General features: G+C 37.4%; 2 protein-coding genes across 4 annotated transcripts; one reads left to right on the top strand and one right to left on the bottom strand.

Annotated features, from left to right (window-relative positions):
• Nucleotides 1–11: 11 nt before the first annotated feature.
• On the bottom strand, nucleotides 12–2876 carry ppp1r11 (protein phosphatase 1, regulatory (inhibitor) subunit 11). The gene is made up of 3 exons (XM_057354991.1): nucleotides 2649–2876; nucleotides 1865–1973; nucleotides 12–1539 (listed from the first exon to the last, which is right to left on the bottom strand). Exons 1-3 carry the CDS (start codon nucleotides 2730–2732, stop codon nucleotides 1358–1360), a joined length of 375 nt encoding a protein of 124 aa, XP_057210974.1. The 5' UTR covers nucleotides 2733–2876; the 3' UTR covers nucleotides 12–1357.
• vars2 (valyl-tRNA synthetase 2, mitochondrial) lies at nucleotides 2860–27005 on the top strand. Of its 3 annotated transcripts, XR_008964542.1 has the most exons (31): nucleotides 2860–2956; nucleotides 3805–4002; nucleotides 4094–4175; nucleotides 4287–4387; nucleotides 4584–4705; nucleotides 5617–5683; nucleotides 5776–5873; nucleotides 5988–6069; nucleotides 6150–6269; nucleotides 6353–6461; nucleotides 6557–6645; nucleotides 6880–6970; nucleotides 7501–7628; nucleotides 7734–7837; nucleotides 9332–9413; nucleotides 9876–9952; nucleotides 12068–12155; nucleotides 12251–12344; nucleotides 12529–12599; nucleotides 12704–12829; nucleotides 13030–13134; nucleotides 15525–15593; nucleotides 15673–15751; nucleotides 15839–15966; nucleotides 19341–19493; nucleotides 19580–19819; nucleotides 20457–20568; nucleotides 23369–23556; nucleotides 24091–24240; nucleotides 25118–25290; nucleotides 25374–27004. XR_008964542.1 is itself a non-coding variant. In XM_057354988.1 (30 exons), the coding sequence occupies exons 1-30, from the start codon at nucleotides 2894–2896 to the stop codon at nucleotides 25193–25195; spliced, it is 3294 nt and encodes a 1097-aa protein (XP_057210971.1). In that variant the 5' UTR covers nucleotides 2860–2893; the 3' UTR covers nucleotides 25196–27005. The 3 variants fall into 3 exon arrangements, 2 of the variants coding, with proteins under 2 accessions (XP_057210971.1, XP_057210972.1); XM_057354988.1 differs by having other exon boundaries at nucleotides 25118–27005; XM_057354989.1 differs by lacking the exon at nucleotides 2860–2956 and adding an exon at nucleotides 3187–3398 and having other exon boundaries at nucleotides 25118–27004.
• Nucleotides 27006–27175: the final 170 nt, after the last annotated feature.

The following is a 27175-nucleotide window of genomic DNA, read 5'->3' on the forward strand; positions in this document are numbered from 1 at the left end:
CCAGACACAAATTCAGGTTGCCATTAAGCGTTTAATCGTTATAAACAACATAATTTTACATTTGTTTATTCATGTTAAATCCACTCTGGGACCTTTGCTATATACATACAGGTGCGTTCGCTGTAAAGGGACAACAGTTGCATATGAATGATGGAATACGATTGACCGCTGTGAAACGGGAATGAACTGTAAACTGTAGTTGACCTCAGAGAAGAGAAAAGATGTGAATTTTGGTCTCGGCCAGCATTCGGCCACACGCTCTCCTGTGCTCTTTCTAAAACACAGTCAACCTCCACATATAACCAGTTTACATATTAAAGCTTAAATCAAGTAAATATGCATCTTCCTGACAACACGTACCTCTCAAACTTTTATCTGGAATTTGCACCATTTACATTTATTCCCTGTATTTAGTTTGAGGTCCAAATGAAGAACACGTACATCAAATCCAGCAGTCAACACATTTGTTAGATCAATCTCATGCACAACTACCTGTCTATCCCAAGTTGTTAACACTTTGGACTATGATCTTTTCTCTTCCACAACACACTTTTCCTTGTTATATTATGGTCTGTTTTAGATATGATCTAGGTGATATTCTCCTTTAATAGTCGGTAACGTTTTCAACACATCAATGTTTTTATACATACAGACTCTTTTATTAGTTGTATATGTTTCTTGTCTGATTGTCTGAAAGGCATCAGGTGTTTGATTTTAATTCACTCAAACGTGTTTATTTAACGCGTTCCTGTAAATTTTTTTTAAAAAGGATTTAAGTTCTCGTAACATCCAACGTAGGTATTCACTGTAGCACGCAATACATTTGTGTGTTTGAATTTCCATGTGATCAAGTGACGTGAAGCAATACTGTTTCTGGAATAGTGACACCGCAAATTATTTTATTTAAAACTCCTATTTTTACTCTATTCAGGCAGACTGACCTAAATACTTCCCAAACTAGAGAATGCTTTAAAGATTATAACCTCAAACCTGAATTCTACTTAATCTGTTTCCTATGTGGCATTAAAAGAAACCTTTCCTTGTATGCACAACCAGTAAGATCTTAAGATAACCAAATAAATACAGCTTTTACAAAAAGAAATAAAACCCATTTGCTCTGTACAACAAAATTTCTGCAGCATTCAGATCGCAAAAAACACGTAGTCTTCGCTTTAGTCATCACATAAATGACTGCAGGGAAAACCAATCACATTAAAATTACCTACAAGCTTTCATGAATCAAAAGCTTTTGACACCCAGTGATGTGCAGTGAGTGAGTGAAGATGAGGGATTATGAATGTAGTGCCCACGCTGCCCATTACCCTCCAAACACACACACTCTCTCTCTTTTTATTCATTAGTGTGGGTTTGTTCCTCCAGAGTTCGGTGGCACTGAAGACCCTCCACCCTCTCTTTGTCCATGACCTATTCTCCCGTGTCCCAGAACGCAGTGCGCACTTCCGCAGCCTTCCTCATCGTCTCCCTCACTTTCAGAGGAAGACTCGCCAAACTGTCGAGGCTTTTCGTAAATGCAGCAACCTGGGGGAAAAATATTGAAGTCTTTAAATAGATCAATTGACAGCAAAACAAATAAATCGTTCTATTTAAAGAAATTAGACATTCGCTAGACCGTTTGATAGATCTAACCAGATTTTTAAGGTCAGCTACATTAAAGTTGCCTGCATGGCCTAGATTTGTCTGTCCTCCACAGGTCTTCATTTACTTTGCATATACTTCAAAGTGACTTTCAGTGTATTCAATGTATATATTTTTAACAGTATGTGTGTTTCCTGGGTATCGAACCCATGGCCTACAGCAGGGGTCACCAACTAGCGGAAACAAAACAACTGTAATTCACACTCACACTTTGAAGACCTCCTGCCCAGATGTTCATTGTCCACCGTGTCACTGGACCACTCGACTTTCTTCTCCGTCTTTCTTTTCCTGAGCTTGATGGTCAGGCTTCTGCCCTCCTGACGTGGAAGAATGATAAACATTTATTAGAAAATATATTGAAATAACTCCCAGCTATCACGTAATTACTGCAGGTATTTTTATTGACGTAAAACCACAATATAAATTATACAAAAAACCGACAAAAGCACCGAACTGTTTTATACGTACCATAACGTTTTTCGGTCAAATATATGACAAAACCATTACAATGATATTGACCAGAAAACTGCTACGTTTCAGTAAGTGACGTAAAAAGCTTTTAGAGTATTTTAACCCAAGTAATTTTGTTTACTTTTTGTTTCTTTAATTACAGTCTTGGTGTATAAGTAACAACTGTAATGTGGCATCTGCATTAAACTGATCGCGAGCGTAGATTTCTATGGTGTGTAACATAGGCAAACGTTACATTTGTTGTGATATGTGTAATGTCCAATAACTGATTTTACGATTGGAAAATAAACAATAAGCAGACAAACGCAATGAGCGCATAAACCCTGATGTACATGTTGTTTAGTAAATGTGCCTTATGCTGGTATTCAGTCTAGATAAACCACTTTACTCGATGTGCTACTATATAAAACGACCATAATGGATGAATAATTCATCACGAAAGCACATTTGTCTGTTGATTCTCGCGCGTTACACGCTGTTAGGTCGTTTATCTCTTGGTTTTGAGTATTTAGGACAGATACCTGCTGGGGTGGAGGCGGTGTTCCCGTCTGTACGGTCTCCGTTATCGTTTCACTCGTTGTAACGTTCCCTGGAACCTCCGCCATATCACCGATAAAAGCCAAATAAATGGTCAAAACGGGCCTCGATCACTTGAGATCGACGATAGTTTGGATATAATGTGGAAAATGTAAAAACGACGAACGCTTCGTCGCTTCCGCGTCGAAATACTGAGGGCTGTATGAATTCAACGTGAGTGTACGAGTACATGCACTTGACTAAGCGCAGCTCGGGCGGACGGATTTACGGACGGACCGCTTATTTGAACTGGGTGTGTTTCAAAATCTAGCGAGTGTCCTACGTATACCGCAATTCTATACTGTGTTCGGAATCAACCTAGCTGACTCAAACACACAAAAATACGTTTGACTCGAGTTATACCTAATAATCACTGATGTAAAGCGGTACGCGCCTGTTACTCCCTACAATCATGTTTAGTTATGTAGCTCACTAGGAATGGAGACGCAGCCAACTGAGTGTTCCTCCTAAAACGGTCCGATAAGAAACATTTGACGCTTTGAGAACTTGCATAAGCACAAGGAAGTGTAACTGCAGTTTTTTACTTCATTTATATACACGTTTATGGATACAAGACTGATTTGAGTTTTATTGGGAGTATTTTAGTCACACGAGATTTTCTACCACAAAATATTAGGACGCAGCGCTGTATCCGCAATATGTCTGCGCCCTGTAACAGTACACATTGAGTGAAGGTACATTCATTTAAGAGCTTTATTTGTCATTTTCGTTATTCAACAATTGATCATGTAGATCGTGTGCACTGTAAAAGATGTTTGTCATAAAATTGCATATATTTTCATAATATAGGATTTGGTGATCCTTGAAAATTCCCATTAAAATTATATTAGATGAGAGATAATACAAGTTTAACTTTTAGAACGAAAGGAAAGCTTTACATTGATTTAAGTGATTATTATTATTTATAATATTGTGGTACCATTCAGTAATCTGGTCTCATTGTGGTATTAGTAATATATCAGCTGCTGAATGATAACCATAATTCATACACTACCATAGTTCTTGTCCAAAAAAACATGGCAGTACAATTGTTTCTTTGTGAGATTTCCCTCTTTTCAAACACTTGTTTTTGTGTTTCAGGACATGTGGAAGCGTGTGCAAGTGGTGTCACCGAGAATCTGGTCCAGAGATCTACAGAAGACATGGAGCGCATGGGGATACAGGCTCTGTTCATCAGCCCATCCTCCAGCATCATTTAATACACCATCAACACAGCCCAGGACTCAAGCAGAGAAAGCCAAACGTAGACGAGAGAAAGAGAAGACTATACTGAGTAGTGTGGGTTATGTTTAATTGCAATAGTATGCATTTAATTTGTTTTTAGGCCATAAAGTTAAATAACATTATATTGTTTATTCGACCCATGCAGGATGTTAATGACGTTGGACCGGACTGGTCGGAAAAAGAGAAAATAAGATATACTGCTGCCCTCTTACCTGGAGAGAAGAAAGGTATCAGAATAGATGAATGATAACGATACTAATTCATGAAATGAACCTACTTTTGGTACAAGGGCGGGTTTTCTTTCTTATTCTCACATGTCTTCTAAACTTATCTTTCAGACACTTCCCTGCCCTTCCCACAGTCCTACAGCCCAGAATATGTGGAATTTGGCTGGTATCAGTGGTGGGAGAAACAGGGATTCTTCAGCCCTGAGCAGCATGTAGGAAAACAATTACACTTTAATACTTAACAATTCCTAAAATGCAAAATAAATGCTGATAAATATATATATAAACATAATAAATGCTTCTCAGATACAATAAACAAGCAATGTGCTCCACTTTGGTAATAAATCAAACACATTATTTAACACATATTTCGTTTGAAATATTCTCTTTGATCTGCTTTTTTCTCAGGGTAAACTGCCTCATGCGACTGATAAATATTTCTCCTTTTGCATTCCTCCACCAAATGTGACGGGTACTTTACATCTCGGACATGCTCTGACAGTGGCTATAGAGGACGCCTTGGCTCGCTGGTAACATTATAATACTTTTTATCAAAAATATCTGCTATGAAAAGCTTTGGTTCCAAACGGGAATATGCCATTTTTAGCCACCTATAAGAGAATATTGGGATTGATATACCTTCTACTATATTATATACCTAACCACGGTTACTTAATTTTTATTATGAATATTTTCAAAATGTTTTATTAATTATAGTCATCAGAACAACATAAAAACACGTATGAAAATACGGTTAAACATTTTTAAATAACGCTAAAATTAAAAATAGCATATTGTTTTGCTTCTTTAAAGGAGTAGTTCACCTTCAAAATGAAAATTCTGTCATCATTTACACACCCTCTCGTCATTTCAAACCTGTATGACACAAAACACAAAAGAAGATATTTTGAAAAATGTTGGAAACAGAACAGCACAGCCCCCCATTCACATCTATTGTAACCAATGCAAGTAAATGGGGGGCTGTTAACAAGTTTCTTCAAATATCTTCTTTTGTGTTTTTACAGGTTTGAAATGACAAGAGGGTGAGTAAATGATGACAGAATTTTCATTTTGAAGGTGAACTACTCCTTTAAAGTTGTAATGTTTGCCTAGATAAAATAACTTCATGACCTGCATCCTGGGTTGAGTTTTAAAAAGACTCTTGTTGGCTGCTTTTGCTTGATCTCTTTCAACTTAACCCATTAAAAATACTGATAATAAATGTATCTAGTTTTCTAAAGACATTCATACAGTATGTAGCGCTATTAAAACAGCACCACAAAACTAATTGCAAACATTTTAGAATATGCTTTTAGATTAAAGGGGAGCACAAGACATCTTGTGGTTAGTGTGCAGTAGCATAACCAAAAATATATTTATATAACATGGTTGTTTAAGTTATACACTCATTCTTTTTTATACGAAACTTTTTTTGTAACAGGCGTCGAATGCAGGGCTACAAAGTGCTGTGGGTTCCAGGCTGTGACCACGCTGGGATTGCAACACAGGTCTCTCGTCTCCGTTTATCTGTTGGTCCAGTAGAACAGTTCATACAGTTATATTTGACAGTGTTGTTGTGATGGGCTGTGTTTGTCAACAGTCAGTGGTTGAGAGGAAGCTGTTACGAGAGCATGGAAAGCGCAGACAGGACTACAGCAGAGATGAGTTCCTCGGAGAAGTCTGGAGATGGAAAAACGAGTAAGTCTGCGTCACGCTTCACTCACCCTGCACTTTTTACTTGAACTTCTGTGTACTTTTGTGCAGCGCTGCATCATAAATGATCGACTCTGTTTTTGTTCACGTGCTTTACAGGAAGGGGGATGAAATTGATCATCAGCTGAGAAAACTGGGTGCGTCTCTGGACTGGACCAGAGCGTGTTTCACAATGGACCCGGTAACAACAACCAGAATATATTTGATTACCCATAATGCTCCAGTGTCTTATTGTCCTCACTTAACATCTGTTGTCTGCAGGGTTTCAGCAGTGCTGTGACAGAGGCTTTCGTCAGACTGTGTGACTCTGGTCTCATCTATCGCTCTGAAGGTTTGGTCAACTGGAGCTGTGCATTAGAGTCGGCCATCTCAGACATAGAGGTACATCACTGAGCCGTACATAACACACATCATGTCAAGACATTTCTTGTACAGTACACTAACATATGGTTTGATATATTAAGGTGGATTCGAAAGAGCTTTCAGGCAAAACTCTTTTGTCTGTTCCTGGCTATCAGCAGAAGGTGGAATTTGGGACGATTGTCACATTTGCATATCTGTTAGAGGGACAGGGTGAGGGGTTTGGTTGTTTTGTCTTCGTTTTTTTATTTCAGATGACTTGCGAATGATTTCCCCCCATGTTTTTAAGGTGTGATTTATTCTTTTAGAAGGAGAGGTTGCCGTGTCAACCACACGACCGGAGACAATGCTGGGAGATGTGGCCATTGCTGTGCATCCTAATGACCCTCGATATCAAGTAAAGTTACCGTTTTTTCAGATGTGCTGCTTTATTTTTTACATTGTGTTTTAAAAAAATGACCACAGCTGTGGGTCATAATATATTGTGCCATACTGCTACATTTACATTTAAAAGACTCTTAATATGCACTGTGCATGCTAATATGTGTAGCATGCACCTTTTGCATAACTTCGTATATAACTGTAACTGTGTATATACTCAGTACATTCATTCATTCTTTTTTTTTTACAGGATCTTCATGGCAAATACTGCCGGCACCCGTTTACAGATCGATTGTTACCCATTATCGCTGACACTATGGTGGATATGAAATTGGGGACAGGTATTTCTTTCATTTCTACATGATCTGAAGATGCTTCCCACGTGTAGTTTTGCCCTAGTAACCTGTAGTAAAATTCTTAGATACCTTAGTATAAAAATTTTAAAATACACTCAATTTACTGTAAAATGATCATTACTAGATCATTACTAGAATGATCATTTTTGTTTAATTATGTGAACTACTAATATATTTGCATTTATTTGCAGAAAGTGAAAACAGGTCAAAATAACTGAAAATATTTTTTCAGACCTCAAATACTGCCAAGAAAACACGTTCATTTTCACTTTTTCAATAATATTTTTACATGTATTTAGGAAAAGTTTAAAAAAGCTTTTTTTATTTAAAAACCTGGATTTTTGGGGGGTTTTGTTATATTGTCAGTCTTTCACATTGCTGTTGGATGACTTTATGTCACCCCGGAGGCCACAAAACATCTAAAAATGCTGATCAAAATAAATTCGGAATGTTCACTTATTTTTTTCTGCGGCTGTATATTTCAAATATAATACGATTTGTCTGCATGTTGATAGGTGCTGTTAAAGTGACACCAGCTCACGACCACACTGACTTCCTGCTATCCCAGAGACACGCGCTGCCACGCCTCACTTTGATTGGAGGAGATGGAACTATGACATCACTATGTGGCCAGTGGCTAGAGGTAAAAATGTCAATCGTTTTATAAATTACCATTTTAATGCTAGCGCATCTTGATATCCGGAGGATTGTTGAACGGTGTTTATGTGTTATGTGTTTGTCACTTCAGGGAGTCAAACGCTTTGATGCCAGAGAGCGAGTGATCAGTGCACTGATGGAGAGGAAGTTATTCAGAGACAAGCAGAGTCACCCCATGTCATTACCAATCTGCAGGTAAACAGTTTGAAAGTGAAGTACAAGTAAGCTTTGTAAACCTTTCCTCATGCTCATATTTCCGTCCTTACTTCCTTTAGAACTATTCAGAATACAATTCTCTCATTCATTCACTCTAATTCAGGCTGGTTTACACTACACAATGTGAGCCCACAACTGCCTTGGTTTGTCTGCTTTGGAATCTAGTGCGCTGGTTGCCACAAGTTGGAGCCAGTCTGCAGATTTTCTAAAAAAAATCACATTGGGTCTCATTCATGAAACACGAGCAGAAATCATTTTTGTGTAAATCGTTCGCAAAGTCATTCTAACATAAATTTTCGGATTCATGAAAATGTTCGTATTTTCAAAATGTTAGTTGGTACGAAATATACACCTGCTCCATACCACGTGTAAATAGTTCTGCTCTGTATTATTTTAGACAAACTGATGACACTGCATTTTGATGCACGGTGTATCATAATGACACTTCACGAGTTCTTTTGCCTGTCTTTTATCATTTTTTACTTTTTAACTTTGGGTAAAACGCAGAGCTCGTCACTGTCCTTTTTTACACTGCCGTCCAATCACAGTGGAGAAGAGGCGGGACAAACTACATTGCTCAACCAACCATCACACACAACAATGGAGAAGTTAATATGATTACTGCATTTTCATATTAAGTAATATTCTTCAAAATAAGATACTAGTAACAAGTAGGCTAACTGTTGCGGATATTCTAAATCACAGCAACCACATCTCCGGAATAACGCGCAGTGCCTCCAAAGCGTTCTCAGGCGCCACCAGCTGGTCGTTTTCAGAAGAGCACGAGGTATTATTATTTTAGCTGGCTAAAAACGCTTTGGTGGGCTCAGATTAATTGATTAATTTATTGGTAAGCATATAGCCTATTAGTATATACTCAATATAATGTAGACAAACCAGAGAATGAAATCCAGAGGATTCCGGCATTCCTAGATACGTAATTTGCTTATCTGTAATTCATAGGCGGGGATTATGCTAATTGTGAATGATCTTGCATGCGCGACCTGTTTACGAGTGATTGGAATTCACATACACACATTTTACTATCAAATTTGACGTTTACAAAGTATTTGTGAATCTGGAGGAAAGTTTTCGGGAAGGTCTGTTTTACTCAGAATTTACTGATGTATTTACGGATGTTTCATGAATGAGGCCCATTGTGTGTAAATGTTTTTATAACTCAAGTCAGAAGATATTAAATACTGGATATTTTGAGCTGACTGTCGAGGAAATCTTGTATGCTCCACTGTAAAAATCTTTATGCTGACCAGCCAAAAGAGCGTGAGGTCAGGACGTTCGAGAAATGGCAATGGAGAACAAGCGTGGCATATTGAGCCGGATTTAGAAGTCGTGTTGCGCGATCCAGCCGTAGGCCAGACTATTTCTTTGAAACATTCTTGTCGATTTTTATCTGAACAAAAACAAATCGCTTTAGACCTTGTGTCCTGCCTTTATCTCATTCTTCCCACACAGCCGTTCTGGAGATGTGATTGAACCGCTGCTGAAGAGACAATGGTTTGTACGCTGTCAAGTAATGGCACAAAAAGCAGTTCAAGTGAGTAACAAGTGTGTGTCGTAAACGTGCGGTTGCTATTCATTCATATAGCACCATTTTAGACTCATAATAAGGCTCATAATTAATTTATATGTATGTATAACTCATTGTTACATATTTATAAATGAACTCATAATTTACTCATAAATCTGCTTATAAACAGTCACATAGTTTTACAGTAAACAGTTCGAATGGCATAATCTTGGTTCTTGTTTTGTTGATACTAAACAATTGGTCCGGAGCTGGCGGGTCATTAACTGCCCCTGTCAATACTCCCTAGAGCAACAGAAGAAGTGTAAGGGACATCATTGAGTTATCATGGGATAAAAACACTTCCTGCTGCTACTAGACAATAATAGTGTCAAACATTGAAGCTTTTCATTGGCTCATTAACTTTCATTATTCATTATTAATGATTATGATCATTTGAAGCATTGACTCGCTTGTAATTATTTTGTTTAGGCAGTAGAAGATGGGGAGCTACAGATCATTCCTCAGTTTTATACAAAAATGTGGAGGAACTGGCTGTCTAACATCAGGTTAGTATTATTACTCCCACTACATAGAACCCAAAGTGACATGCAGTGTAACAGTGTTTGTTTTTTGTTTGATAAAGTGTATTTTTTTGGAGGATCTATTGACAGAAATGCAATATAATAGACATAACTATGTCTTCAGAGGTGTATAAAGACCTCACATAATGAAGCGACATGTTTTTATTACCTTAGAATGAGCTATTTGTATTTACATACACAGCGGGTCCCCTTGCATGGAATTCGCCATGTTGTTTCTACAGTAGCCCTAAACGGACAAACAGCTCTACAGAACGCTTTTCGTAAATACGTTATCTCCTTCGGCTAAGAAGTGAAAACATAATGAGTCTAATCTTATTTTATAATCTTAGTCCTGTGTCAGGCACCATAGTGCTTTGAAAGGGAGGGGAGGAGTGAGCCATTGGTTGCAATTCGCAACCTCATCACTAGATGCTGCTAAATTTCATACACTGAACCCCACTGGATACTCATTTATGTGATTGTGTTCCCTAGAATGCTTGTTGTTGATTGGTCGATCACTAGGAGTGTAGCAATATGGCGATAAAATAAAATGAAAGATATGTTTTATTTACAGTATATAGAGCTTTGGTGATTGTTTAATCCCATTGGTTGAGCTGCCCACATGTGACCCGCGTCAACATATATAATGTGTTTTTACTGCTTTTTAATTCCTTTTTATTTCCTGCTTTTAACTTTGTCTTTTCTGTGATTATTTTTCGATGATAAAAACATACAGAAGGTTCAGTTAAAACTTGAATGTTGTAAATTCTTTAACAAAATAACAAAAGTTAATGAAAATATTCAATGTTTTGGAAATAAATCTGTTCAGCCGTAATCGTGAAGCCATTATTATGTATCGTATCGTGAAATGATTGTATGCCCCTATTGATCACAGCATTCTGTGGTTTGTATAGATGGTTTTATCGGACGCTTCTGGTCTGTGTTTGGTTATCGGTCTGGATGTAGTGGCTAGTAATATAACAATTTATTTTAGTTTTATTTTATATTAATATCAGCTTATTTAATTTTTTTGTATATTAATTGTATTCAATTAATATCGGTCTGACCCGAAGTTGACCATTGTCACAAACAGTCCTTTTCCCACATAGCTCTTGTATCATGTCCGTCCGCTACTGACCTAATACCAATCAGAATTTAATGTTTGATTATTTGGGTGATTCTCACGAAACCACTGAAACATGGCAGTAAAGATTTGGATTATAAAACATACAATTTGGTAACACAAAAAATGATCATAATAAAGATAATTGTGTTCTCTACCTTGGACAAAACATAATTTTAACATAGGAATTCATTATTGATGTATTTTATTACTTTTTCTGCTTAAATTCTCATAACTGTAATGCCAGTTATTTAAACAGAATAAAATTAAAATAGTGTGAAAAAAACAATTGGTTGTTCTACTAGATGTTCTTAAATTACTCAAAAATGACAAAATGATTGACAGAATATTCATGCATAATAAAAAAAATTTTAAAGACTCTTTAAACACAAAGATATTTACATTAAGTTTGATTTTATGTGAAACACATCTACTAGTACCTTTTAAATGGCTAGCAAGTAAACAAATTACTTTATATTTTTCTAGTTAAAACGTAATATTCTCTTGTCACGCTCTCATTACAGATACAGGTAGTTTTCCACATTTAAAGAAATTCTCCATGTATAATGTTCTTTTAAAATGTAATTCATTACATGTCTTATTATGTATGATTAATAAAAACTTGCTTAGGCATCATGGCTTCGCTTGTTTTTAGCAAAACATACTACGAGATTGACAGTTTTAAATGGTTACGGTAATGAGAATCTTTAAAAATAAATAAAATTAAAAATTGTGTTAAACTGTCAGTAAAAGTTTTCAAATGAATGCCTTCAAACATGTCATATCTTGTTTTAAATTTGTTTAAATTTGTTGACACAAGTCTTTTTAAGAAAATCATGTTTGACATCTAAAAACCAAGATTTCGTGAGAATCACCCCTTTATTTATTTGCTATTTAGCCTTGTAATAAGTGGAACTGCGTAAAGCCAGCCAGTCATCGTCACAAAATGTATTGTCATGTAAAACTTTACCTTGCAGTGATTGGTGCATTTCTAGACAACTTTGGTGGGGTCATCAGATACCAGCCTATCTAGTGACGCTACAAAACTCTGTTGACACAGAAGAGGTGGAGCCTTTTATTCTCAAAATTATTATGATGTCTGTTAATATACTTGCTGCAACATTGAGATGTGATGATTTAACACAAGGTATGTTGTGTAGGAGCTGTGGGTTTGGGGCCGAACTGCTGCAGAGGCTCGGGAACGTGCTGCTGTGAATTTTGGAGTGAATCCGGATCACATCACGCTCACACAGGGTGACTATTGAGTTCACATTAAACACAGTTCTGCGACCACACTAACTCTTTAATCTATATGTTGTTGTTGAAAGTCTATTTATCAGCACTTGATTCTCTACGATGCGTCTCATCCAATTTGAATAAAAGCGTCTGCCAAATGAATAAATGTAAATGTAAAAAACCATGTAACTTTCTGTTTTAGACCCAGATGTGCTCGATACCTGGTTCTCTTCGGGTCTTTTTCCATTCGCCATGCTCGGCTGGCCCCAGCAGGTACTTCACTTCAAAGTCCATTCTCATGAAAGAAGCCAAACACCAAAGAACGTCTGTGTATTGATACTGTGTGCGGAGATGCTTTGATCTGACTCTATCTACAGAAAGAAGACCTGAAACAATTCTACCCCAACTCCATTCTGGAAACAGGAAGTGACCTCATCTTTTTCTGGGTGGCCAGGATGGTGATGCTGGGCAAGGAGTTGACTGGCCAGCTGCCCTTTAAACAGGTTGCGTTGATGGCCCGTTGCTCAGCTCATAATTTTAAATGCCATATCTTAAGATTAGCAGGAATTGAGATTCTAATACCTATATTGCAATGTGCGTCATGTACCAACATAGTCTAAAAATGTCACTGAGAAATGTTACTGTCTGTTTTGCCATCTCTCTCGCTCTCCCTGCTCCATCACTCTGGCTTTCTTTCAAACAGGTGTTCTTTCACTCTTTGGTGAGAGATAAATATGGGCGGAAGATGAGTAAATCTTTAGGAAATGTCATCGATCCACTGGATGTTATTTCAGGTGTCTCTCTGGAGGTATGTCAACACGCACACACTTTTTGCCACAGCAAGTCAGATTTTTCCCTGTGCTGACGTAGTCAAACAGTTGAAGTTCCAGACTTTGTTTTATCTCACAGTCCTGTAACTATGATTTGCTACTTGATATTGTTCTTGGTGGCAGGAGATGTTCTCATTCTTGGAAGCATTTCATACAACAAAAATGTGTATTAAGCCCATTTATGGAGTATCACAATTTTTTGGTCTATTAACCAAGAAAATAAACAGTAAATTTGCCAAAAAAAATCAACATTTCAATCGCCTGAAATAAGGTCTATGGTTAACAAAACTTCGTTAACGTTTTATTCCATGACATAATACACACCAGTTATAACCCGCTCGTGATTTTTTCCATGTTCAGACTTGACTTCTTTTTTGACAAGAAAAAGCTGACAAAGGCGCTTTTTTAGTAAAACGCTGGCAGCATTTGGTTACAAATAGCAGCCGAACGCATGACTTCGGAGGCAGCGTCTGTGCACGAAGGCAGCCCAGAGAAACAGATAGGCAGCGTAACGGAAGTCTATTTGAATTATGAACAGAGAGCGTCTTTGCAATAACTAATCACATATTTAAAAACTGCAATACTAATTTCTCGCTAGAAATGCAATCAGAAGTTGTTGAAAGTGAAAATTAAACTTACATTTATACAAAACTATGCTCCAATGGGCGTTTCGGCCTCCATTTTATTTTTTCGAGCTTGAGCCTTCTCAACCAATCACGTTCCTCGCATGTTGTTATGGAAACGACAGGCCTCTGTCATTGGTTAGCTGTGAAAAAGGAGCTTGACGTAGGGCGTTTTTTTTCAGAAAAGGTTTCAACCTCAAAAGACGCCCTGAGCTGCAGAAAAAGATGCCGGCGCTGGCGTTTAAAAAAGCTCTCAGGACGTTTTTTTGAAAACATGGTTTACTCCATAGGATTATAATTTAAAACAGACGCTAGCAGCTTCAAAAAAGAAGTCAAGTCTGAACACGTCTTGTGTCTTAAAAACGGTGGTTGCAAACAAGTTGCTAAAAGTGACTTCTTACTTTGGAGGGGACGTTAGACGTCACCGCGCATATAAAGCTCACAAATAATGCAACATGGGCACAAATCTCTAAAAACGTAGATGCGGATTCGTTCACGGAGTAATTACATACCAGGGAACACATTTTTAATAGTTTGAAAGAGTTGTCAGAGGCTTGGTGGTGGTGACGTTGATATCTAGCGACCATAGTGTAGTCCGTTTATAGCATCGTGTTAGCTTTTTACTTCTGGCGATTGTATTTAGGCTTCAAAATTAGCAAATGTTGTTTATTTGTAAATGTTATCTTGATAGACAAAACGTGTAAACATCATAAACCTTTGTAAATCACAGAACTTATTTTTTGCGATCTTCCAAAAGTCTATGGGAAAAATGCATAGGCTTTCGGTCGAGGGAACCACTGCAGCTAAAACACGTTATTTCTGCGGCTCCCTATTTACCTGTGTGACTTTCTTTCTGCAGAACACAAAAAATGATATTTGAAGAATGTTTGTAACCAAACAACATTGACTTCCATTGTATGGCAACAAAACCATACAATGGAGACATTTCTCAAAATATCCTCTTTTGTGTTCCACAGAAAAACTGTCGTATACAGGTTTTGAAAGTCAATAAATAATGAGTTTACCCCAAAATAAAAATATCACTTTACAAATGTACATAAAAATATAGCTGGTCTTGCAGATATGGATTCAAAAAAGCCCAACAAAACTCCAAATTAGATTTCATGGGATCTTTCATAACTCAATTATAATTCTGCCAAGTTTCCCAATGGCTGTCTGTGAATTGTTACTTTTGTAAAGTTGTTTTGCTTTAAACCGTTTTGACGAAATATTTTGTTGTGTACATTTGTGTTGTTAAAGCTGTAATCTGTAGCTTTTTAAACAAAAATCAGATCTGTTTTTAAAACCGCCCCCTTACCTTACCACCATTTGCAAGGGTACGCTTATAAAAATGATTTTTAATTTGAACTGTTGTGTAGAATTTCGTGGAACATGTCAGTTTGACGTCAACCCACATTAAATATGTAAAGTAACCTGCAATTTATGTTTCAAACAGAGATAGCGATAGAGAGCCAAAAGTTATGGATTGCGACTTTAAATAAAATAATAAAAGTTAAATTAAGAACAAGTCAATGTACGGCAGAACATAAGTAAGATATCAATCCCTCGGAGCAGAACATCTCCCCACTGACTTCTACCAAACTCATTTTAAAATCACAGTTAATCCATCATCAAATCTGATACCGCGGTTAACATTTGAAACATCTATTTTAGTCACTCTCGTGCCTTTATTGTCATGACAACTTCATCCTTCTGTCAGTAACATTGCGGTCTGATCTCTACAGAGACTTCAAAAGAAAATCAAAGAAGGAAATTTAGATCCGAGAGAGAGCGTTGTTGCCATGGAAGCGCAGGTCAGTACTCTTCTACCGATTTTAGCAGTCGTACCCAACTGAGCAACGTTTCCTCATTCCCAAGGTGTCCTTTCTACAGGAGAAAGATTTCCCTAAAGGTATTCCAGAGTGTGGGACTGACGCTTTGAGGTTTGCTCTTTGCTCTTACAAAGCCCAAGGTGAGTCACCCTCATTACAAACCTCTGTCATCAAACGTTACCCTCAGACATCTTCATTCACTCATTGACATTTTGTTCAAATCTCAGGAGACGACATCAGCCTGTCCGTGTCCCACGTGTTGAGCTGTAGACACTTCTGTAATAAGATGTGGCAGGCGGTACGCTTCACCCTCGCCGCGTTGCAGGATGCGAGTTCACCTGCATCATTAGCGGAGGTACGGCACACGTGAACATCTCTTCATTAAATCAATCTCAGACTGAAGTTCCCCGCGGCGAGGTATGAGGACCCATCTGCATGTTGCCATTGTAATTTAATGGTCTTCCTCCTCCGTTCTGTTTCTGTATTCGGCTGTAAATTTAGTGCATACTTTATCATGTTCTTTGCTCTCCGCCCTCACCGTTCCTCCTTTTCAGTTCCTTTAGTTGCTTTAATGAGACGCAAAGTGATGAAGGGAAACACACATTGCTGGTGTCAAATCAATCACAGTTATAAATAAATGACAGAAAATCTATTAGAAAGACTGAGGCTACAGGTATTTACTGGCCCGGCTTACTGGCCCTCATTATTTTGTATATGATTGAATGGTGGTTGGTGTTTTGAGGTTATTGCTGTCAGACTTCTACCATATCCATCTGGCCAGAAGTCTACTGACAGGCTGTTAAGGTCCTTTCACACTGAGAACAATAACTATAAACATAACTACATGAGCGTTCACATTAGCGGATAATAACATTGTTTTTTTCAAGTTTGCACATTGCAGTTTCACATTTTGAATGCACAACTTTTCAATAGTATACATTTTGGTTGGCTGTCAATGTTTTATTGTTCATCGACTGAAGGAACCCAACAATACACTGTAAAAATCCTGTAAAAACATTTTCATGTAAAATTACGTGTTTTTCTTGTACATTTGCAGTATTTTCCTGTAATTTGACATTTTTTTTACCATATTTTTAAAAAGCAGTCATTTCCACCAGTAAAATACTGAAAAAATAATTTTGGGGGTTCATATAAAATTAAATGATTTTCTTGAAAATGCGTAAAATTAAGTTGTAAAAAAGTGTATTTTTTTACTTTATATGTGAAAAATCTGCAAAAAACATTACAATAAAATTCTGTAAAATTACATATTTTTTACAGTGTATAGTTGCTCTGTATTGTTATTGTTTTACACCGTGTCTACACCGGATGTGACCGGCGTGACGCGACATGACCAAAGACATTAGAAACGCATTAGACCCCATTATAATTAAAATTTTGTCCACACTGGATGCGTTGTGTTATTTTATATTTTAGTTGTTTTTTTTTTACATTTTTTTTTTTTTTGTGAAAGTACAGATACCACTGGTCAAATATTATTCCACTACAAGTAAAAGTTGCAAAGACAGATTCTTACTTTAGTAAAAGTACAGAAGTACGTGCTTTTAAACGTACTTAAGTATTAAAAGTAAATTTCCTTTATGTCAGTTGTGCATTGTTTTATTGTCGTATACCTTATGCCTCTGAAGCAACCTACTGAATACACTGAGTAGCTCACAGTATCAGTTGTATTAAAGGAGTAGTTCACTTCAAAATTTGCCCCCATTGACTTTCCATAGTAGTTTTTATTCCTACTATGGAAAGTCAATGGGGGCAAATTTTGCAGTGAGCAACTCCTTTAAGAGCTTTATATGTTAAGCACATATATGTTTCGTTTAGATATAATCCTGTATGATTTTTTAGCCTAATTATCCTCATTAGCCCCCTAGGCCTATATGTATTTATGAGCAGTGTTCTTTTATTTTGTATATTCCCTTTACCAGTTTTAGCAGCAATTTACCAGTAAGTAGTAAGGTTCTTGTAAATAGTAAAGTTTAGAAGCCATGTGTTTGTTGGATTTATTACCATTTGTATTACCATAATTTAACTACAAACATAAACTATAGCTAGTATAATGAAACTATGGTATGTTTAGTTGCTGTGGTTTTACTAAAGATTATTAATTGGAGTATGGTTCCTATATATAGAAAATGGTAAATATGTGGATACTGTGGTTTTACTGCAAATACCATACCTGCTGAAAAAAAACAATTAATTTTTTAATTAGAATGAGATTTTTAAATTAAATTCCTCTTTGTAGTGTTTTGGGTTTTATTCCAATAGGATTTACCATCCCATCAATAGAATCCATCACATACAACTAGACAACAAGTATCCATAGTACAATTCCCATTATAACCATTAAATCCATTACATTTTCTGTTGTATTTTGGGCAGGGTTCTATTGTTTTTATTTTAACAGGAATACTTCAACTATAGTTACTTCAGTAAAAACATCATTCATTTTCCACATCGCTTTAAATTATATAGCAGCAGATCAGAAGTTAACACTCACGCGTAGCTCAAGGTGTATGTGATGCTTATTTACCGTTTAGCCGTTATGCCGATCATTTTCATGACAATGTTTCTACGATCTTTGACTGATCGTAACCCACAGATGATTACACCACACGTTAACATCTGCCTTTTCGTCTTTTATTGTTCTATTTGCCTTTTTAGAGCGCTATCAATGGTGTAGCAGCGCCTACGTTTACATTAGTTTAGCGGGGAACATCCCAGAGTTGCCAGATTTGCGTAAAAAAATCTGCCAAATGGCCATTCAAAGCTTGCCGGAAAAGCGCGAGCATAGAAAAACTGAAATACTTGGCAACAGTAAAAGGTCCTGGCAGTTCGCAAGCTAGATAAATTGCGCACACAGGAAACCCCGCTGCATAGAAACCATTTTCTACTTTTGGACCTTTTTATAAATGTAGTGGAGTAAAAAGTATGATATTTGTCTTTAAAATGTAGTGAAGTTAAAGTACAAGTACTCAGAAAAAAGAATACTCAAGTAAAGTACAGATACTCAAAAAGTGTACTTAAGTACAGTACTCAGGTAAATTTACTTCGTTACTGTCCACCACTGCGACAAACCCATTAGAACAAACTGTGTGTCATGTTGCGTCACGCCGGTGTACTGTAGACACACTACTGTAGTTGTGGTGAGGACTATGGTGTGCTATTCTTGTAATTTTTGTAAAACTTTCTCTTCATAGTTATGGTTATCGTCAGGGTTTGAAATGAAATTTGACCGGCCACTGAGTTTGACTAGCCAAAAAAAGATTAACGAAGTCATGACAATACCTTCTTTTAAATAACAAATGTATTTCATGGAATTAAAGATAATGTGTTTAAAGATAACCCAAAATGCATTTGCTATATCTCAATGCAAAAGAACCAGAGCGCCTTTATTTGTTGCGTTGGAATAAGTGATTTGCGCAGATTTGTTAGGCTGTATTTAATATGTCATGATGACACGCGAGTTGAGTATTTGCACTAAATCTGAATCTACTCATTCTTTATCTGCTTGTTAAGTATGACATCACGCACCACCGCTTCCAGGTCCAAACGCTCTATCAGATGCCATTAAATGCTCAGATATTAAATATAATATATAATATCTAAATATAATAATTAAATATTAATATATAGCCACTAATATTAAAGTGTACTTCTGTTCCTTTTCCTGTGTTTTTATACCTCTCTCTTGCCCATGTCTTTCGCTCTCAGACACATCCGGTCTCCAGCATGGACAGGTGGATATGTTCAAGACTGTACTGCACAGTTCGGCAGTGTGAAGAGGCTTTTGAGAGCTACGAGCTTCACACCATTACCTCTGCACTGCATTCCTTCTGGGTGCACAGTCTCTGTGATGTCTACCTAGTGAGTTTGATAATGTCAATGATACATCCCCCAAAAGGCATTATTTCCCCTATGAACTGCATTGTTAATATCTCTTTCTTTTTTAGGAAAGCATCAAGCCCGTGCTAAAACAAGAAGCCTCGGACAGCGAGGAGCAGAAGGAGAGAGAGAGACAGGTGGCCATATCTGTGTTGTATCACAGTGTGTCTCTCTCTCTGTGTCTCCTCTCGCCCTTCATGCCTTTCCTCACAGAGGAGCTGTGGCAGAGACTCTTGCCTTACAGCGCCGACTCCATCAAGAACCCCACCAGCCTGTGCGTGCAGCCCTATCCAAAGACCTCACAGCTGGTGAGACATCAAAGATATTAATATTAACATGATGCGTCACTGCCATTGAAATGAATCGGGAGGAATGCAACGCTCAATATGGCTGCCCTAGCGAAGCTTTGCGCATGCGTAGTATCTAAATCAACATGCAAAATAATGTTTTTAAGCGCAATTTGATCATAGGAAACAAACCTTATGGTACAGTTTACGTCATTTTTAAATGTTGTTTTTAAATATGTTGTTTAATTTGGATTTTAGCCGGCGATAGTAGAATATCAGTATTCCTATGCCACGTCTTGTTTGAATTACGTAATAATCGCCCGGAGGTGCGTTGCAAAGATGGCCGCCGAGTGGCACGACTTCCCTAAATGGACTTTGGAGACATTCAGAAACAACATCCTGCTCTAGTTATCACCAAATAACCCCCCCTTCATTTAAGGTTTTAATTGAGAAATATACAGTACAACCGCAAGTTGTTTTTCTCAAATCTGATTGGACCATAACAGCTTTGGGTCATTTTAGTGTTTTGTATCACTCTTCCACATTAAAATGGTACTGTAATACATTTTTTGGTTTTAAGCACGTTGTTGCTTGTGTGATATTGCTTTAGTATTATCACTAGAGATAGAAATTTCTTTCATTTTCTTTTTTAACACAGGAGCACTGGTATTTTCCTGAGGAGGAAGCAGATTTCTCTTTGGCACAGGAAGTGGTCAGAGTGGCGAGGTTACTGAGGGCCCAGTGCCAGATGACAAAAGAAAAACCTGACTGTGAGAAACGAAGTTGTTGTTGACTTAGCGCAAAAAGAAAAATAGAAAAAAAAAGAATCTTGATGACAGAATCTTCCATAAATTTTTGCCATAAATCATTATTATTAGTCACCCTTTATGTTTGTTTGGTTTTGCGAATATCTAACCAATAAAAAGTATTAAAAGTGTTTGTCAACTTTGACAACACAGTATTTAAAAAGAACAGTGTCTTTGCCATTTCCCGAAAAACTGTGAATTTTGACATAGAAGGTTTTAGAAGGACAGCGACGATATATTAATAAAAATTGAATAAATATATAGAAGTACACCGTATGAAAATGGACGAACATAAGTAATTACATATACCTACCCTTTAAGGCTGGAATACACTACTCGACATTTAAGGCCATTGCACATCGAGTCCGAAATTTCCGCACGTTAAAAAATAAATACGACCTCACGTTGTGTCAATCACATTTACACACTGCATCCGATATTTTTGTCCGTCATAAAATAATTCGAACTGGGTTCGATTTTCTGCATTTTTCGCATCCGTAGCAAGCATATGGAGAGCCATTTTGACAATTCAGAGACACCATACAAACAAGCGCTAAATATGAAAAAAACGCATACGAAAATTTCGGACTGTATGTGCGAAGACCTTCACTCTGATTTTTGCCACAATTTGCAGTCAGGGTGAGTCAACAAGTCTACAGATTTTGTTCAGAGTTGACAGATTTCACAGAAAATTGCATGGTGTATGATGGGCACAGACACCGATTTTTTCCATCTGGTTGAAGGACATCAAAACATTTTTGGTGTTGTGAGCCGATTTTATAACACATACAGCGTCTACAAGACCGCATACAAATGCACCTGGCTCTTTTTTTCTTTTGCGATTTAGCACAAATCGTCACTACAACAACTATAGTGGTCATCTTCTGCACATCGATGTTTGCAACATGCGGCTTCTTGCAATGAAACGTGTGTTTGTAGTTCGCAGTGAAGTCTGGTAGTGTGTGACCCTCATTCGTTTAAAGGACTCATTGTATGAGCACTTTCAACAAGTTGGTATGATTTATTAGGGTCTTCATGAAATGTCTGGGACATCTTTTGCTTAAAAACACTCAATGGCTGTGTAAACAAAACCCTTCTTGCCTCGTCAAAAACAGCGTTGCTCACAGCAACCCGTTTTGGTGCATGTCTCTTTAAATGATAATGAGTTACAGCGCACCCCACCCCCCTTCCGTCCGGCGTGTCTACACAACACACATGTAGTACTGCCATGGGCCATGGCAATGGTTTAACTAAATTATGTTTCCTGAACTCCTCTGTTTTTAGTTTAAACGTCTCAAATCATTCGTCCGGAGACTAAAAAATCTGTTACAGCAAACAGCGCTCACGTTGTGCATGTATGCTTGCCTAAAATCCACGGAATTCGCACTTGCAGATCTCAGCGGAATTACGAGGATTTTAGCGCTTACGCTAGCGTTACATACACAACGTGAGAGCATAACTAGTTTGCTGTGACAGATTTTTCAGCCTAAGGACGAATGATTTGAGACGTTTAAAACGAAACTAACCCCAGTGTTCGCCCTTGTTCATTAGCAAAGAAACAGCTTGCCGCAGCTGAACATATTAACGCACATAATGTATTAACATACATACAGCTAAACTCCAAGTGCCCATTTGCCAAATAATATATAAATATAGAGTAAGTTTAACACTGGCTTTGAATGTTCTATTTAGCCCGTGACTGACTTAGCTCCCTTCGCTATCATATGCTAACGTTATCCTCCTATATATACGGTAGATGTACGTCAATTCAGACTGTTGATAAATATTACTTACATCGGTAGTTTTGTCTTGTTCAGTCGGTCGTGATCCCTCTTGAGGAACAACTTTAAAGATAATCCTGCTTGTACTGTCCCAGGTTGATAAAGCACTCCGGCTTGAAGTGATTCGCGCAAACAAGCAGGTTTTTACTTATGGTTTCTGAGGGATTTTCACTAAAAATGAAATAAATCCACTCCTGTCTCTTCCGAGGTTAGGACTCCACGAACTTTACCCATGGTGTCACGTACTCCGCTGTCGCTTGTGAAAACAATGGTGGCAGCGCCGTGGGTGGAATTGTGTAGATTAAGGGGCGGTAATATTATACTAAGAGCCTGCGTCTACGTCACATCAGGAGCGAAATCTGAACAGCTCGATTTCTCACATGCTTGCAGAGAAAGGCTTACCAAAACAAAGTTACTGGGATCTTGTTTTTCACGTTTTCTGGGTTGCTAGATGTACCGGGGACCCGATTATAGCATTTAAACACAGAAAAAATTGGACTTTCATGCAATGGGTCCTTTAAGGTATGACGCCTAGTTTTTCTCTGTGACTACAAAGTTAGCAAGTGTAGACATTTGGTGTATTCCAAGCATTGCTCATCTTTTTATAATATCTTGTCCACATTTTACAATAATAGTACTCAAGCAGTAATAATAGACTACGATAATAGAAGTCACCAAAACTATGGAAAACTATAACACAAATGTATTTATAGGAGTTATGTTTGATAACATAAAGACAAAAAGACACATTCACACTTTGCATACAGTTTGCCATTTTATTAAGCAGCTTCATGAGGTCTCACCCTGAGATGTTTTTTTTTACAATATTATACAATTCACTGTTCTGAACTGTTATCAGCTGCTTTCTCTTTGTTATTATCCGGTCAAAGTCATTCATTTCATTTTTTATTTGTAGCATGTTACCCTCTTTTGTATTTATAGGATACATCTTCCATCGTGTGACATTTAGATCTGTCTTCTAGTGTGGGCAGTGTGTGCACCTGATCAAGCTCAGACCCTTCTGCACTTCAGATCTGCAATCTGCACCCTGGGTCGAATCTCAAAGCTGCGTCTGCACTGTCCAGATGGAGGTTTCACGGACTCACCTCCACCCAAGGGCAGTGCTGTAGGGGTGGTGGATCATTCCATTCGCTTGCATCTCTGTGTTCAGGTAAAGCAGGGTTTTCATGGAAAGTAGTACTTCTCTTTATGTGTTTGTGTGTGTATACAGAATATACTGTATACAGCCGTGAAAGAATGAAGAGAGCGCTCCAGTTTTGACTTTAATCAGCATTTCTACATGTATTTTGGCGATTCAAGTTCAGTATCTGTTGAATTTTAGTGTGAAAGACTCAGAGAATGCAAAACATTTGGCTTATTTCATCATACAGTATATTCGTTTTTGAACAGATCGTAAAATACATACAATATTTGTATTGTGTTGTTTAAACATGAATATGAACTTGTTTTTGCAGTATTCAAGATCTGCAAACATTACGGTTTTTTTTTGTTTGTTTTAAGTTCCTTCAAATAAATGTAAATTAAAACATATTTTTAATTGTAATTTGAGAAAAATAGTGTCATTAGTTTACAGAATAAAACAAAAATGGTCATTTTACTTATAAATAGTATATTCAGAAAAATGTAAAATAATTTGGGAGTGGTCTGTCTTAACTTTTTCTGCATCTTTCTCTCTTTCCTTCAGACTGGTATAAATGCTGACAAACAGAAAGCACTCCTCTGTCAGCGCAGAGAAAAGCTGGCCAACAAACTCAAGCAAGCCATCTCTCGCACACTCATGCCCAACTACACAGAGAAAGTTCCTGATCGTGTCAGGCAAGAGATGGACAATAAGGTACGTATTTTGTTTATACCAATATATAGTTTATACCAATGGTTCTCAATAGAGGGGCCTTGGCCCACAAGGGGGCCCCAGCTGACTTCCAAGGGGGCCTCAGGATAACTAATCATTTATAGAAATTAAAATACATTTTAAAACAACTAAAAACAAGATATTTCTTATTATTTGTCCATTTATATATTGGACAAGCACTTTTCCAGTTTTTGTAAGTGGGGGGGGGCTTTAAATATTGTTGAATACAGTGGGGGGCCTTGGAGTTAAAAAGGTTGAGAACCTCTGGTTTATACAACATGGGTTAATCGCATGGAGACTAAAAAAATATATATCTTCATGTATAAACAAAAAGCCTGTTTTTAGAACTATTCTCATTCTTTTATTCACATTCACATATTTTTATGACATTGAAGCACAAAAAATATAAGCCTTTCATGTTTATATCAAAAATTTTGCGTTTTATGCAAAAACAGTTTTTTATGTTAAGTGTAATTGTAAACAAGTACAATTGTAAACATTTAAAAAATATATATAAATACATTTTACAATGAGATTCACCCACCTATGCAAAGGAATTTGAATACCAAATTGAAACACTAGCTAGTCTCCCGGCTTTCTAGTTGGCTTCCTTGCACATTTTTTCATACTCCATAGTAATTTTATTTTCAACAGAAAACCTCATCATCATTCAATGTGTTATTAAAGTTCAATATGAAATTATTTACATGTATTTATGCAGATTGCAGTATTTATGCATGCACTGCATATTCTCCATTTGATGGTTCCCATGAGGAAGGTTGAGGCTCTTGTCAACAGAATAATATATTTCAGCAGCTGAAGGATCTTGCATAAATTTATTGTGTTTTGAAATGATCAGATTGCAGCCATGGAGGAGGATCTGAAGAACATTGAGGACCAACTTTTGGCTTTGGAAGACATGAAGAAACAAGACTGATCATGGGAAGCAAAAAACAAAAGCAACCCACTAACCAATAGGGACGTTTTGGTGTCTTGTATAGCAATAAATGGTTGGTGTATCTTCACAGAATGTTCGTTTTGATGTAACATGAATGTTAAATATATGATTTAACAAATTGCTTTCATAAAATTATATTTGTCTAATTTATATCAAATTATGTAAAGTCCAAATGATCTCCCTGAAAATAAATACATTGAGAAAACAACACCCCAGTTTAAACGCCACATTAAGCGCTTTTCCACCATCGCGCCAAATTGTTCTCGTTGCTGAATCGCTCCACTCCGTGCCGATCCATGCCAGCCTGTATGTAAATGGTTTCATTTTCCACCGCAGGGCTGATAACGCAAATCTTTAGAATGTAAACACAAACGCGTCACACACTGCCTTGGTAACATAAGAGAATGAGCTATAACGTCTCTGCACACATTCCGAACCAAGAACAGTTTGTAATCATGCCGTGTCGAACAAGGCCCACGTGGAAACATAACTGTAACCGTTTCAGACCGTGTTTAGAACCAGTAGCGATGTTAACCACCACGCAAATGCGTAGGGCCCCGCTAGCTTGGGGGGCCCTAGTGGCCACAAGCGGTTAAATCATTTGATGCTTTTGACGCCTGATCTGCCTGCGTGCGCTGCACCGAATAAGTCAAACGCACCTCATAACAGAAAGGTCTGACTCGGTTGAAAAACCAATCAAAACTTCTAATTCAGCTAGGAGGTGGGTTACCTGCACTTTTACGCTCAGCCAGTTCATTTACAGGAACAACATTCTTTATGTGAAGTCCTTCAAATACAGTCGTGGAGGAGATAAGTTTAGGCTTAAATAGAGTAAACTGACACAGCGGAATGTGACCAAAAAAGAAAAAAAATGTTGAGTCCTGGTTCGCTTAGCGTTCAGACTGGCATTTTAACAGCGAACCTAAAGATATCGAACCTAACAGCTTATGTGTAAAGTCGCAATGTGATTGGACAGCTTTTATGATTTGTATTTTAAAACGGAACTCGCCGGATATCCAAAACAATGGTGTGTGCACAGTGCTGCATGGGTTATACATGCTCAGAGTATGCCTGCGCATATGAGGGTATTTTTAGCAAGCCGGTAACTTGCGAAAACCTCATGAAGTGTTAAAAGCAGTCAAAACGGCGCCAGGAATTCCTCCGTTACATGCGCAAGCACAGATCTAATAAACACTCCTTTTATATTACCAAATCACAAGATTTTTGGGTCGTATATTGTTATCACTTCCTGTTTTTGGTTCGGTTCGATGCCTTTGGTCCGTGATGCGTTCATATTTCAATCAAACCGCACCAGAGTTCGTTTGAAAGTGGACCAAGACCCGAGACCGAGACTGCTGAAAAGATGGGTCTCGGTCCACTTGTTTGGTGCGCACCAGGGTTTGGTTGGCAGCCTTCACACTTACACAAATAAACCGCACTATCAGAGCAATCGCTCCAGAGTTCATTTTAATCGACCCAAACATGAACACACCCTTAGTTAGATCCCAGCATCCATCTTATATGTTTTTAGGGGGGAAAAGATATTTGATACACTTAAATATGTCTTAACATTTTTTATTCTTAAATATCTCCAGCAATTCAATTTTTATAAGTGGAATGTGAGTTCACCATAGTCTAGAAAGCACGTAGCCTACTGTAATCTTGAGGGTTCTTTACTATTTATTAAATTAATTCCAGTAATATTTACTTATTATTGATATCTCAAATTTTATTACATTTTAAAGTTATCAATTTTTGGAGTAGTGGTGCAACCCCTGGCATATAAACACAAGCATGAAGCGAACATATCAAATATTTGATTCCAAAACAAAGGTGGTTTCGTTTTATACCAAACTGTAAACAATTTTGTGAGCTGTTATGCGGTTCAAAGGAAATAAATCCAGGTTATATACAGTATATATATATATATATATATAAAACATTACATATAATTCCGTA

Source organism: Triplophysa rosa, linkage group LG16 (genome assembly GCF_024868665.1).
Source record: "Triplophysa rosa linkage group LG16, Trosa_1v2, whole genome shotgun sequence".
Classification (NCBI taxonomy): domain Eukaryota; kingdom Metazoa; phylum Chordata; class Actinopteri; order Cypriniformes; family Nemacheilidae; genus Triplophysa; species Triplophysa rosa.